General features: G+C 35.6%; 1 protein-coding gene across 1 annotated transcript in view; it reads left to right on the top strand.

Moving 5' to 3' along the window:
- The window catches only part of SAMTOR (S-adenosylmethionine sensor upstream of mTORC1), a 30,764-nt gene extending 16,404 nt beyond the window's left edge, over window positions 1-14,360 (top strand). Inside the window, exons 3-5 of the mRNA XM_021545248.2 lie at window positions 4,161-4,334; window positions 7,672-7,786; window positions 11,070-14,360. Of these exons, the coding sequence (XP_021400923.2) occupies window positions 4,161-4,334; window positions 7,672-7,786; window positions 11,070-11,699 (919 nt within the window). The 3' untranslated portion in view covers window positions 11,700-14,360. The remainder of the gene's footprint in view (window positions 1-4,160; window positions 4,335-7,671; window positions 7,787-11,069) is intronic.
- Window positions 14,361-15,395: the final 1,035 nt, after the last annotated feature.

Genomic DNA, 15,395 nt, shown 5'->3' on the forward strand with positions numbered 1-15,395 from the left:
TTTGTTTTTTCCACAAAAGCCTTGGTGTTCTTTTCTAGAAACTGGAGCTGTCTAGTCAAAAGAAGAGAAAGCTAAGTCATCTATTAGAGGATCTTTGAGAATAACAGATCTCTGCTACAAGTGGAAAGCTGATCCTGTTTAATTGGAAGATTGAATGAATGAGTGTTCGCAAATCCCTTCAACACTGCTTTACAGGTTTTTTTGGTGAATGCAATTAGTCGAGCAATTCACTGCAAGGAGAATGGAACTGAGGAAGGTGGCAGAAACAGCAGGAGGGGAACCATTTAAAATGGGAAAGGACAATGTTCAGTGTTTACATTTATATGAAAGTCTTAACTTTTTGCTGTTAAACACATTGTTTACTGATGATACTAAATTGTGAGGAGCGGTTAACTCCCTTGAAGGCAGACAGGCTCTCCAGAGAAACCTCAACAAATTAGAGGTCTGGGCAATCACCAACTGAATGAATTTTAACAAAGACAAGTGCCAGATTCTGCGCCTGGCTGGGCATTGGAACAGACTCCTCAGGAAAGTGGTCACAGCACTAAGCCTGACAGGGTTCAAGAAGTGTTTAAACAATACTTTTGTGTACATGGTGTGTGACTCTTGGAGCTGTTCTCTGTAGATCCAGGAGTTGGACTTCAGTGGCCCTGATGGATCCCTTCCAATTCAGGCTAATCTATGATTCTATGACTACTTTGTTCTGACAAAAACATCATTTGTTTGTTGAACACTAGAGCTAATTAAAGCAATGATCATATCATAACTGCTGACTATTTTCAAGTTCTTTGAATCCTCTGGCAATAAAAGATACTGCTTCCAGAAACTGGCTTGGGGCAGCCACAGCCCAAGAGAAACATATGATTGATTACAGATCTAGTCGCATTTCTCAAAAGGAAAATTTCTCAAACCCCTAGAACTGAGACCAAATATCGAAGTGGAAAATTGTATTGTATATAAGTTTCTGAACTTGAAGCTTAAAAAAAAAATAAAATGATGCTATAAAAAATTATGATAGTTTGCATTGAGAAACCTGCTGTTCTCACCCATGATGAACACAATTTTCTTAACTTGAAGCTGGGCACACATGACAATCACTAAATATTTTTAGTCCAAGGGAAACCTGGCTGCTCTTTTAGGTATGATTGGTGTGTTCAAGGGCAGTTAATACTTCTCCCTCCCTTCACTTTGGAGGTTGGGAGGTGGATGGGTTAAACCTGTAGAAGAATTTGCAATTTTATTTTTTTCAGGGTAGCAGCTCTGAGAGTGGGCATTTATAAACTTGTTTCTCACTGTGTGGCAGGAAGGGAGATATGTTTTGCAGCAGAAATCATGATGAGAAATCCAGATATTCCTTCAGCTGTGAAAGGAAGATTGCTATTTCTCTGTACCCTCCCTAAAGCCATTTTCAGTATTAGGTTTTGGTTAGTAAAAATTCTAAGGAACATGAGTCAAGCTCACCTTTTCCTCATTATAAAGCAGAAGGAAAGAGTCAATAAAACTGGGTGCTTGAAATCCTCAAGCATTGATTACAGCTGTCAGAAACTGCTTTTTGCTGTGATAAAAGTTGACCACACCAGATTGCTTTTAGTTGTTCATTACTGCTTGAGCAGAAGAATTTATTAATGATTCTGTTATGTTTTTTTAATTTTGTACAGTGTTTCTTGGCAATGTCCCCCTCATTTTTTTTCATTTTATATTCTATAGAAGTTCATGGATTTAGTCTTTCTTTTTGAATACAATCCTTCTCTTTTATTGCTGTAGAGTATTAACAAAATCATATGTATTCATATTAGCTTTTTCTGAGACTTCCTTTATTTTATTATTGTCCAACCCAACTGCCAGACAGAACAGGGGATTCAACTGGAACAGGTTATTTACTGTTTAAGATTTGAAATATGGAAAATATGTTTCACTGAAGAAATACAAAGATTTTATTTTTTTATTTCTTTTTTAAAACAAAGACATTAACTGCACACTTCACCCAGAAACCTAATCTGTCTCTCGTCTAGGAAATTTGAAACAGTATTTCAGTTTAGACCTGAAATACTTATTTTGCAGTTTGTGTGAACTCTAGCAAGTGTCAGATCAGATAGCATTTACATTGCACAATTCTTTACAAGCAGGTATGTTAATTGTAGAGCTAATATTATGTCATCAGAGACTGCATGTTTAATTGTCAGTTTTTAGAATTACAAAATAGATTCCTTAATTTTCACTTTGTAGATAATTGAGATGCTCTGTTTCTTACTTGAGACAGTTGTTAAATGTGGAGTCTTTATATAACTGCAGACTCAAAACCAGAGTGGTCAGTGATTGCTTTAATGGCTGTGAAGTTAAACATCTGGCTACATCAGCAAGTTACCATGGGGTAAACTACAGAGGGCATTATTTCTGCTAACTGCCAGTGCAGTGAGTGCCCATGTGCTTGCTGTTTCCCCTCAGGAAGAGTGAGGATCACTTCTACAGGGGGAGTACATAGACAAATTGTCTGAGTGTTCAGGAGCAAAAAGGACAACGTGTAGCAATCATGCTAGAATGACTGTGATGTCAGAAAAGTGTAAAGGGAATATAACCCACAGTGGCTATGAAGTGTAGTGTGATCTAAGGTTTTTGTTTGGATTGGTGGATTTGGCTGGGGATTTTTTGTGGTACTGCACCAGTATGCAGAGCCTGGGGTCTGTATGCGAAAAATTGTATCCATTTCTCGGCCTTACTGTGGCACTCACCAGTTGTGCACCAGGGAAAATGAAGTAGGAGATGCTTCTCTTTGTGCTTGACTTTGATAGTGTCTTATGCACAAATGAGTAGGGTCTATTATGAAGAATATAGAATTATGAGACCTCAGATGACATGATAGGGGTAAAAAGATGCAAGAAAGACTCCATTTGCATCAATACCAAGAATGAGGAAGAAATGGCTTCTCAGTGACAAGAGGAATTCACACTTTACAAATAGGTGGTTCTCCTGTGCTTATTAAGTGTTCAGCTGGGTAGCATACCAGCTTCTAGGGAATTAAAAGGTTGATAACATGAATAGTTGAGGGAAAAAAAAGAAAACATTCTTCCGAGGTTGAGAATTCTCTCATGTCCATGAGCAGGGAGTTTGGATCAGATGACCCTCTGGGGTCCCTTCTAATCTGACCTATTCTGTGTTTGCATATTTCTGACTCAAGGTGCTTCTTTCTTTCCAGTGTTGGGGTGAAATTACTTCTGTCTGTACCTGTTTGTGTATGTTTCCATCAAGGAAACTCAATGCCATTCCAATGACATTTTTTTTGTTGTCCTTCACATTTATGTGATGAAGAGACTGGGTATATTTGATTCCTAAAATATCACCAAACTTCAGATAAGCCCTGTGTATTCCAAGCCTTTGACACTATTTTGTTTTAAAGGCACCATTATACCACCATGTCCATCCTTAAATCTGTGATGTGACGTGTCATTATGTTGTTCCTGCTTAGTATAAAATATTCTTAAACTACACTTGAATTTATTTTTTGTAGAATGTTCCTTCAAACCTCTGCAGTTTTTTTAGAGAAAAATGGAGTGAATTTCAAGAAGACATCATAAAAATGAGTTGTTCAGAAAACATTATTCAAACAAGTATTATTTCTGTTGAAATTTCCATGCAAATACTTGAATGGCAAATTTAATTAAACTGAATTGTGCAGGGTGAATCCAGCTTTTTAATTTCACAGTTTGTGCATAAATCTGGATTAGGTTTCTTTTCCCCTAGTTTATGTGCCAGCAAGACACACAGTTCAAAACCTTGTGTCGACAGGGAGCCAGTTGCTAACTCTTTGCACTATGTGCAGAACTGAGCTGAAGTTTACCTTCTGGTGATGTTCTGATAAGACTTCTGCTGTCTTACTCTAAAAGTCTATCAGATGAAAATATTTTAAATCTGTTTATTCAGCTATGATTTATGGCATAATTTGGAGGCAGAAAAAAACCCCAGCAACCCACCACTCAATTTTGTGTTGTTGGGTGTATCACATCTTTTTTAAAGCTCATTTACCAAAGTTGAAATAAAACCCAGATTTGTTTAAAAGCTGACAGCAGTTGTGTCACTTAACCCTGTGGTATGTATCTGAGCTGTAATAATGAGTAACAAGAGCATTCAGTTTTCCTGGGGAATTTTTCATTTTGTCTTTTCAGTGTGTGCCGAGAATATTTTCAGAATGGTGGAAAAAGAAAAGCACTTGAGAAAGATGAAAAAAGAGCACTTCTTGCTTCTAAAACCACTCCGGCTTTAAATGTTCCTCAGACTCCCAAGATTGAAGATCCTTTGCCAAACTTTGGCTTAACAAATCATGAAGCTGTGACAGAAGAGTAAGTTTTACTTATTTTGACTTTTTTTTCCCCTTTTTTGAGTGTTAAAACTTACCCTGACATTTTTTTCCCCATAACATGTTAGATCAGTCTGATGTATTTTTATTAGTTAAGAAAGGGAATTTTCATGTGAATATATACATTTCAAGAGCTATTTATGTTGTAGTATATTTTGGGGAATGCCATGAAAAAATTGCTTGAGAATGACAACTTAGTCATCTTCATTTTAGTGCTAGAGCAATTTCACTTTAGTATGTCATTGGTGTGCAATGCAATTTATATTAAACCTTGGGGTGAAATAAGTGACATGTTAATTAAGTTAGAATCTAATGGCTGTTCAGCACTGTTGAAAAGTCAATTGCTTATTTAAGTACTTAGTGCCAAATGTAAATATCAGGGTACTTAAAACTTTCTCTTCATAAATAATTGCAGAGAAACTCTTGATTCCAATTACATACTTCAAAAGCAATTTGGAATTACAACCCATAACTTTTAATGTGCTAGTTTTCTGATGACTGGCTCTGCAGAACTTATAGTATCCTTGAGATATTTTCCAAACAACAGTTTTAATTTTGTTTATGACCTTCACTCAAGCAAGAATTTTATTTTTGGTATCCAAGACTAACTTTATTATTTCTCAAGTCCCACCCTCCATTTTTTTTTTCCTAAATAGCATGGCTTGTTTGTGACTATTCTGTGTGTGTTGGAAAAAATTAATATTTTGCAAGTATAATGAAATAACGAATGCATGAGCATAGAATCTATGAAAGTTATATTTATGACTTGTTTCATATTCTTTATAGATTAGTTCTTAGAACTTCCTGCAGTAGTGTTTTTTTCTGTTGTGTAAAGAGGTTTTTTTCCTTTATTGTAGCATGTCTGCTGTGATCAGCACTTACTTGAAGCTAGGTGTAATATGAGTTAGGGAAAGAATGACGTGTTACTGTTGTTACTCGTAGGTGTGTCTGTCCTTCGGAGCTCCTGTCTTTTGTGTCTCTCATGTTTCTTTAAATCAATTGATGATCATATTCACTTTAAAGCTGCCTACCAGTGGGAGGCATTGTTAGGACAAAGCACTGTTTCTCTCTTTACATCTCTTTGGTCTCTCTTTGATTTCTGTCTTCATGCTTTCTACAGTTAATAGTGGCTGTTGCAGGGCTAACTTTACCTGCCTTCTTGCTACCATTTGTTTGTAGCCTTCCCTTTTGTTCTAATGTGTACAGAAAGAAGTTAATAGAGATTTTTTATAAATTATTTATAAGCATTTGTTAGTATAGTGAGTGCTGATGATTTTTATTTTCATTCTCAAAACTTTAAAAATATGCACACCTTATAAGACATACGTGGCAAAGGCAAGTTTTATAATATTTACCTGAGTAAGCTACAAACAATAGTAAATTCTTAGTAGCCGTACAGACCTTGAACAAGGCATAACTGGTCTAAGTTACTGCCAAGAGAAATCAAAATTCATTTTTTTCTTGATGCCTTACAGAAGAAATTACAGTTTATCAGAAAGAAAATGGATTGTGTATTACAGAAATCAGAGATCCCTCCTGAAATGCTTTTTCATGTCTACACTGATCTAGTAGTGAAGTCTCAAACTTGGTACAAGGGATATGGAGGAACCTACACAGTGTTTAAAGACTGTCACTCCATTCTGGTCGTGTAACACTAAGAGAGTGTGGGTTTGTCTATCAGTATGACTAAGCCTGTGACTCTTTGTTTTACTCTAGTAGGTGTAAAGACAATAATTCTGTTCATCCCACATATAATCCTCACTCAAGTAATATATAAATATATATGAATAAGGTAGCTTATTCAGAATACATCATAGTGATTTTTTCACTGTACCACAGGTGAAGTGGCTGTCCTGGAAATTAGAGGCTTCTGGGATTTGCTGCTTAATTTTAATCTGTACAAGTATTTTATTTAACATTTTAAAGGGAACATGTTTCGATCTCTAGAGGCTCTGTCTTTTTTATTGAAAGTTTTCTCTGTACTGTAGCATCCTGTTTCCTCTTATGTTTCCTGTGGTCCCATGTGTCCATTGATTTGTTGTTACCATATTAGACTCTCATATAGAATGTAAGCATTCATACAGGCGTACATTTTTGTGTTTGAGTGAGGAAAGACCTGCCATTAGTGTCTCCATTTGCTAGACAAGGAGATACACTGGTCTGAGAACTCAGATTACCCTTATGCGGGAAAAGATCTCTGATTTGACTTCAGTCCATGTTTGTGATTTATGGCTACTAGGATCTGCCTATACAGTATCCAAATTCCTGTTCCAAGTCTGGAAAAATTGTTGCTTTAATCTTCATTCTGAAAACTCACTCAATACTGATTGGCTTACAGGGTAGCTTGGTAATGTTTGCAGCTTTAACTTAAAGGTAATTGCTGCACTGTGGTGTTTTGAGAGAAGCATGGCCTGGGTATCCTCTGTTCCATGTAGAAGCAAAATGCTTAAACTTGCCATTATTTTTCAAAATGCAACAAGACACTTTCTCTTCCTTTTCCAACATCCTTCCTCTGGTAGGTTACCAGAAGTCTAGAAGGGGCTTAGAGAGCCTGGATCTCTTACTGCTGCATAGAGGCTTTTTTTTTCTTTCTGCTTTGTTGTTTCTATGAGTACAGCCATAGCTTGGTTTTACTCCTGCACCTCTGTTTCTAGAAGTCTTTTGCAAAGTACCTTTCTCTCCAGGGCTGAGCCTTTCCCAGAAACATGACAAGTTACATTTTGGAGATGCCGATTGGTTTTGGCTACAGAAACTTGAAGCAAACATTTTATCTCTGGAAGGTTATTAGCGTTCTCATCTCTGTGAAGTCCCTGTGAAACTTTGTTTGCCTCTTTTAATGGATTTTGGATATTCTAAGATGTTACAAATCATCATGGAATTTTTTTAGATTGCAGCCCTGTAAATGATGCAATTTATGTAGTTGTTCTTTGTTTCCCTTATCAACTCAGGAAATATTAACTCTAGCATCTAATGTGACTTCAGAATTAGTAAATACTACAAAAAAGTTAAGTGAGAAACACAAAATTATATGAAAACCTGTTTAGGAGACACACAATTTGCCATTTTATTTAGTTACTACAAGTGCAGAAGTGAATAGTTATTACACCTGCTCTGAACAAAACTCTTCTTAAGGGCCACCTGCTTTTATTGATGGATCTTGGTTCTTTAGGTATGTCAGGAATTGAAGTGAGGGATTCACTTCTATTAGTCACTACTGTGGTGTTCTGTGAGAATCTTTTGCATTAGTTACCTGAAATTGTAACTCAGAATACAGCTTTCATAGTTACATTTGATAAAACTTAATTTTTGCTACTTCTTAGGTTCCTTCACTCCTTGGGAAAGATCAGATTACTTGATGTTGGTAGCTGCTTTAATCCATTTCTGAAGTTTGAAGAATTTCTGACAGTTGGCATAGACATTGTTCCAGCGGTTGAGGTATGTAATATTTGCTGTATTTAATATAAACTTGATCCTCAGATTTGTGGAATGCCTCAAAATAACTGTAAAAGAAAATGTTTAATACTTACATGCTTTTTAAATATCTGGTTTAGTAGGAACTAAACACTACATACTTTCCCATGAACAGGCTCTAAAGTCCTAGTGGTGTTTTCTTTTAAAAATACAATTTTTTCCCAGAGTCATGCCTTTATAATGGCATTATTAATCTTGAAAATTTTGAAAATTTTATTAGCCATCTTTTTAAGGGTATTGCAGATGAACCCTTGCATCTTAAAAGGTGTAAGTAATGATTAAGTAGGCTTATGCTTAGGTGAGAGCCTCTCAGAAGCTGCATTCAGTGACAGAAGGAAATGATAAGTGGCTGTACTTGGTGAGTTTTTCTGGGGAGATTTAGTATTCAGAAGTGCACTATAAGGGAGCATTTCTGTTTATTGCTAGAAATATTTTTGAGCTTCCAAAATCCAGAGGACAAATTTATTAGCATATATGGGGTAAATTCCTTCATTTTCTCTAGGCAGTGAGGTTCTTAAATGCCTTAATTCTGCTGTAATTATATCTTCTTTCTTTTGCTCTTGACCCAACTTCTGTCAGCACTAATTGCATTTATCAACCACACAAAAGGATAAAGGAATAAAAATTTTAAAAAATACACAAATACATTTCTGACAGAAAACAGAAAAGCATTTGATTATACACACCTTGACTACTTACAGTTAAAAATCAGGTTCTGTTTAAATCTGTGGCCTAAGGTAACCTTCTTTAGAAGTGGAGAGGTGAAAAGAAGTGTACAGGTGAAGTAATAGAGTTAACTGGAAAGTAATGTTCTTTTATTTGCTGCAGCGTGATTTACATGCTAAATGCCTGGTAGTTTGTTGTTGTTACCAAGTTTAGTCCATTGACACCTCATTTGTATTTTTGCATATATGCTGAGAGATACTGAAAGATTCTTTAAAAATTTGAGTCTGATAAATTGCTTTCAAAAGGAATTTAATTGTTGTTCTATCTAAAACACAAACTTTGAGTAGATTTTTTCTTGCCTAATTTGAAACACAGGTGTCATGATTCCTTTCCATGACTTTAGAAGCTGTAAGACTCTGCAGGGCTGTTGGGCATGACACAGGAGGTAAAAAAGACAAATGCCACTGGAATGGCAGCCTGTGGCATTTAAAATGGTAATACATGGCAAGTGAATTTCTAGCTATGATACATAGATCCTCAGTGTCTACATCTCAGGTTCTAAGTTCTAATTACAGTCAGTGAAGATCTATTAAAAATAGTCAAACCTAAATATCTGCTGTTCTTTAATGGTGAGGTGAATTGGGTCACTGTGTATTGTCTTATTCTCCAGTGACTATAAAGGCAGCCTAGTTACCTAACACTACATGAGTTGAACCTAAACATTAATTTTTGAGTATGCCTAGTTAATATTCTTCTATCTACTAATCTGTTTTTCTGCTTTCCTAAGAAAGCTACATTTCTTCTCATGAAAATCAATTTAAATGTACAATGACCAAAACCTATATTGGGAAAAGTCCTGAAAAAGTAACTTCTGTGGATTTAATGGAGGAACACAAGCAATTTCTATGTACTAACCAGTTCTTTAGATTCTCTCCCAGTAGAAGGGAACAACAACAAGATAATTGATTTCTGGTTGTCTGACACATTTAGTACTATAGCTTCATGGTAGGAGCTTCCAGTGGTAATTTATATGTGGTTACACACTTGCTTATTCTGAGGCCTGTCTCAGGCTCAACATCTTTGATTCTCTTGGATGCTTTGGCTTGTTCAGGGCACCTTGAAGCCTGGGTAGCAAGTGTTCTTGGAGGGACAGGGAGTACAGTTTGAGCAGTCAAACAGATCTGCTAGAATAAGCTTAGTCCTACATCCAAAGTAGAATTAATGAGACCCAATGTACTGAAGATGACTCTTCTTTGAGCTGTGTCAGCACCATAACCTTCTAAATAAATTCCTCTTTTAAAGCTAGAAGTTGCCTGGGCTGATTTAAGGTTTTTGGAATAATAACCACAGGTTTATTATGGTGGTCAATGTCATCTCCTGACTTGAAAAATTTATTTTGATAAGTTGTGTAAAAGCTGAAAATCAAATAAACAGGTAAAAATTTGTGATTTAGCAGATTTCTTAGGTAAAATCCTAAAGTACCTTTGAAAACAAATTGAAGCACATAGGCTTCTTACAAAGCCAATTTCTTAAATAATGTTGATGAGAGAGTTAAATAGTTTTTTCTTTAATAAAAAAATATTATCGACCTTCATATAGAAATGCTTTGGATATAGACTAAGTAGTTGAGTAATACTTCAATTTATTTGGAGGAATAAGAAGGATGTAATTGTGGAAATACAAGGAAAGGAACTGAAATGTTAGTTATGTAATTCAAGGAAAAATGTCTGCAAAATATTTGGAATCTCTGTTTCACATACAGAGGATGCAAACTGTAGAATATGGAAATATATTTCCATTGATGGGCTTTGGGTTTTGAGAGAGAGGGAAACTCTTTATTAAGAAAAGATTAGTATTTTCTTTAGTTAAGCAGCATGCACTCAGTTCCTGATGTCCTGGGGTAAAGTACACTGAGGGAAACATGCATTATTAGAAGCTAGGAGATGAAAGCTGAGACTGCAGTGTGCAGCAGATGCTCCTCTCTTGGAGTAAATACAGTCAGGGACAAAGAAAAAAAGAGGCTGGAAGGGTACTGGAGTTAAAAATTAGAATATATATCTCAATACTTGAGGGTCCCTTCCAATTCAGAATATTCTGTGAAATATCTGTGCAAATTATTCACGTAAGTAGGTTTGTGTTCTTAAATGTCAGTGGATGCACTGAGATATAACTATTGTTTTAGTGTCTCTGAGGACTTAACATTAGTTCAAGACTTGTATATCAAAAGTTCAGTAGCAGATTCCAGTTTAGCAGCATTTTTGTCCTAAAGCTGATTACAGATTACACTTGAAACATACCTTAGTCCTGAAATTGTCTTTAACATTATTTCTGCATTACTAATTTATTTCTCCTTTACTCAGAAATGCTTGCAGTCTGAATTGTTTTTTCAACTGTATATGTTTGGCCATTAACTTCTTTAACTCTTGGAGTAAAGTCAGCAAAGTTTACTCTTAGGTAAAGTTAACACATCACGCTGAACAATCAATTTTAAGGGAATAATTTATTTTTCTGTGGATTTCGGTTGTATTTGCTCCTTAAACTAATCTTGATGTTTGTTTTTCTGTTTTTGTCACTCCACCAGAGCGTATACAAATGTGACTTCCTAAATCTTCAAATTCAGCAACCTCTTCAACTGGCACAAGATGCTATAGATGCCTTTCTTAAGCAACTGAAAAATCCTATTGATTCTCTACCTGGAGAGCTGTTCCATGTTGTAGTTTTCTCACTCCTTCTTTCTTACTTTCCATCTCCCTATCAGCGATGGATATGCTGCAAGAAGGCACATGAACTTCTCGTATTAAATGGCTTATTGCTTGTAATAACTCCTGATTCATCTCATCAGAATCGCCGGGCTATGATGATGAAGAGCTGGAAAATTGCCATAGAGTCCTTGGGCTTTAAACGCTTCAAATATTCCAAGTTTTCTCACATGCATCTGATGGCATTTAGGAAAACTTCCCTGCAAACAACAAGTGACTTAGTTAGCAGGAACTACCCAGGGATGTTGTATATCCCACAGGATTTCAACAGTGTAGAGGATGAGGAGTATTCCAGCACTGCCTGCTATGTTCGGTCAGACACAGAGGATGAACAGCTAGCTTACGGTTTTATGGAGCTTCCTGATGCTCCCTATGACTCAGACTCTGGAGAAAGCCAGTCTAGTTCTATTCCTTTCTATGAGCTAGAAGATCCTATATTGCTTCTAAGTTAATGTAGTTGTTGAAATGCCCTTTCAGTCAAACTTCTTGCTTAACTAATTTTGCTATACTAACATGGGCTCAACACAGAAAAATGGTTTGCATAAAGAAAATGCAAAGGTTTACAGAGTTTGCTATTTTTTTCTACTTTTGAATTTTAAAATTTATTCTTGTATGAAAGTGAAAAAAATACAAGTTTTATGCAAATGACTCATGTCATAGCATAAATTGCTGTTACTTTCTTTAGATTTGTATCACTTTTTTTTCCAGAAAGGTACCATTCTTTTCTTTAGTGCTGTGAAGTGTGAATTCTATTTAATTTGTTAAATGTTGTTTCAGTATTTTAACTCAATGTGGTTGAGCTTAAGGCACTGGAGTTGGTGGGCTTCTGAGAAGTATATGTAGGAGGAAATAATTTGCACTTTAATTAAATGTGCAGATAAGTTAAGACACTTGGTTAGAAATGTCCTTTCTTAATTATGGAACAAAACTTTTTTTCTTCCAAAATTTGTTTCACTCTGGTTAAGCCTGGGCTGGAGAAACAATAATGCTTGCACATTTGATTTTATGTTTATTGCAGCCCTTGTGACGTGACACCAAAACACTGGAATATATTCATCCATAGTTCTACATACTGTGTAATTTCATTGCATAAATAGCAATTTCTGGAGATGCTTTTCCCCCAGAGGAGTATGGTACGTCTAGACAATTATGTTTCACTTCAAAGCAGGAATATGTTTTGCAGTTTTATGAGCATACAGGCGCTAATGTATATCAGTATTTCCCCAACTATGGTGTTCTCTGTTCTTTTCCAACTGTGTTTTTTGGGGGACAGGGTGGGTTTTGTCATGTTTTAAAGTAAATTATTTATGCATTTTAAAAAGAAACAACTTTTTCATGAATTGTCCTTATTTGTAGACCTTCCAAGTTAGCCAGTGACTACAAACTGATTTAGTAAGGACCATAACTGTACAAGCTTTTCAAGGATACACATATTTGCATAAAGCCATGTAATTCAGACCACACAAGTGAAGTTAACACATGCTTTTTGTTTGCTTATTAGGACCCAACTGACTTCTGTTTAGTTAAATAAAAACTCCATAGCTGACTGAAAACTGGTCTGCACTGTGAAGAGACCAAATATATATTTTTACATCTATTAAGTTTTTAACTTGTGTAATGAATCCGTGAGTTTTTGCAGGGAAAATCAATTCTGTTCAGTGGTTTAAAAAGAGGATTCATTATTAGTTTAGCTTAGATTTTCCTCCATTTAAAACTAATGGCCAGAATTTTCAGATTTGGATATCAGGCTCTTAAATCTATATGTAAGTGCCTAGTAGTAAATTATTAGAACTAGATGCCAGATCATGATTTATTTCTGACTTCTGAAAATTGGTAAAAAAATACTAATACAGTTTCACAGGTTACTATCATGTCATCTTACAAGATTAAATATCTTACATTAAACTGCCACGTTGTATTAATAATATAAAAGTTGCTAGATAAATTGTAGTATGGACTTTACAGTGCTTGCTACAAAAATGAAACTTACTCCTTCCATTGAAGTTTTGCACTGAATGTGTCACAGTTTGTCCTACCTGTTTTTCTTTTATGGTATTTCTTACACAGAGTAATCACATTGGTCCAGTTTGCACTCAGATGTGGTCTGGACTGTGGTGCTGCATTCTTTAATATAACCTTTTTGTGTCTCTTCTTAACTTTAAAGCATTCCCAAATACCTAATTCAAAATTGTTATTCAATCTGAATGATAGAGTTATACAAACCAAATCATTATAGTCTGATGTGCAAAAAGAAAAAAATAATTAAGTTTAGAAATACAAGAGTCATGGTTCTCTTGCTAATATTTGTAACAGAGCATACTTATCTAATGAAATACACAGTGGCATCAAAATCGGCTTTAAGTCACATTTTTATTAAAATATTTGCCATTGAAAGCCTTTCTTTCCAATTAACCACTGATTCCAGCAATGCTCATGTTAAAATATTGCTTCTGTAAATTCAGCTGTTTATGGGAGGTTAATATGTGCATTCTTCAAAGTATACCTAATATTTTAACTGATACTCGACTTAGAAACTAGTACACCATCAAACGTGTTGGCATTGATTACTGTAAATTGGCTTGTGATTCATACACAAGGAAATGCAAATCGTATCAAGATTTTTCCCCCAAAATAGCTTAAATACTAAGCTTTAAAGTTTAATCCTTTTTGGGAGGTTGGTGACAACACTGTGGTTTAGGGACCTGAGATTTGTAACAGCTTGGTTTTCTTGCTGATCATTCTAAATGCCCAAAGTGGGTTTATTGGTTATTTGGTTTTCTGGTTTTTTTTTTTTTTTTTTTTTTTTTTCTTTTTGGTTTGGTTTGTATTTTTTTTTCATAAGGGACAGTAGATTGTGGTGGAGGAGGAAAGTGTGGTTTACCTAAATACTTACATCTCCCTTAAAAATAAAGTGGTGATATCAGGAGTAGTTGTATATTTGGCTTTGGTGCAAGAATATTACTTCTAGGTTATGAAATATTTGAAAATTATGACTACGCAAGGTGCTGGAGAAGAAAAGGAAGAAAATATGTGTTGGCATCTCTGTTGTCTTTTATGTCACTACTTTTGTGAAAAAAGCACATTTATTAAAAAAAAATCTGGAAAACTGAAAACATTTTCTAAAATTCTTTGGGATAGAGCTATTGTCTTTTTTTCTTTCTGTGCAATCTGTTTATGCTATAATCCAGTGAAATCAATGCAAAGCTATTTTCTTTATTTTCAAGGCGATAGTTGTCTTGTGTTTAATTTATAACCCATAATGATGTTAAATTTGGTACTTCAGTTTCAGTTCTACAGCTCAGCTATGGTCTTTGCTTTTCAGAATGGTTTTTTAAGTTCCTCCAGTCGATTCTGTTACCATGTTGCTTTGCCTGCCCACTTAGATGTGACCATTTTCTAAAGCTCTTCCTCTCATCTATCTCTACATGTTATTAATTTCTATCTTGCTGAAATACTTTTACAGCACCCATTGTATGTTGCCCCTTTGATATCATTATCGTATATTTCTACATCATGATTCTGAATACTGGAGGTGTTGAGAAAAGGATGGCAGTGGGAAAATAAATCCAAAGAACTGAGAATTCAAGGCTCCTGCTCAGATACAAGTTCTAGGAAGACTGGGTTTCAGCAGAACTGAAGTGTGTCCCTAGCACTCATAGCACATAGCACCTGGTACATTCTGATCCCTTAAGTGAGAGTGGGGATGACTAAATAGCATTTCACAGCTGTGCTCAGTGTTGCTTCCTGCACAGCCTTTCTGCCTCATTCTGTTTCAGGAAGACTGCCTGACTGGCTTCACAAGCGTGATCATTCATTCTAAGGCTTTTTAATCATCTCTCCATGCATCAGCAGCAGATTTTCTGCTCATTTTCCCTCCTCTTTCTGTTTCCCTCAATTGTTTTCAACCTGTAGAAAAGCAAGGTGTCTTTTTAGAAAGGGTCCATTTCATGAACTTGCACAGAAACTTAGGTGGGTTATTTTCCCCTCCAAGTAAAACATTCAAGCAGAAGTTTCCATAGTTGTTTGAGGAGTATAACAAGATCATGGTTGGATCAATAGAGTACCAATTAAGTGTTGTCATAATGCTGGTAAAGCATCTGAAGCATGTGACCCTCACTAGGCAACTGAGTGTTCTACTGCAGTGCTTT

This window comes from Lonchura striata, chromosome 5 (assembly GCF_046129695.1).
Source record: "Lonchura striata isolate bLonStr1 chromosome 5, bLonStr1.mat, whole genome shotgun sequence".
In the NCBI taxonomy this organism is placed as follows: Eukaryota; Metazoa; Chordata; class Aves; order Passeriformes; family Estrildidae; genus Lonchura; species Lonchura striata.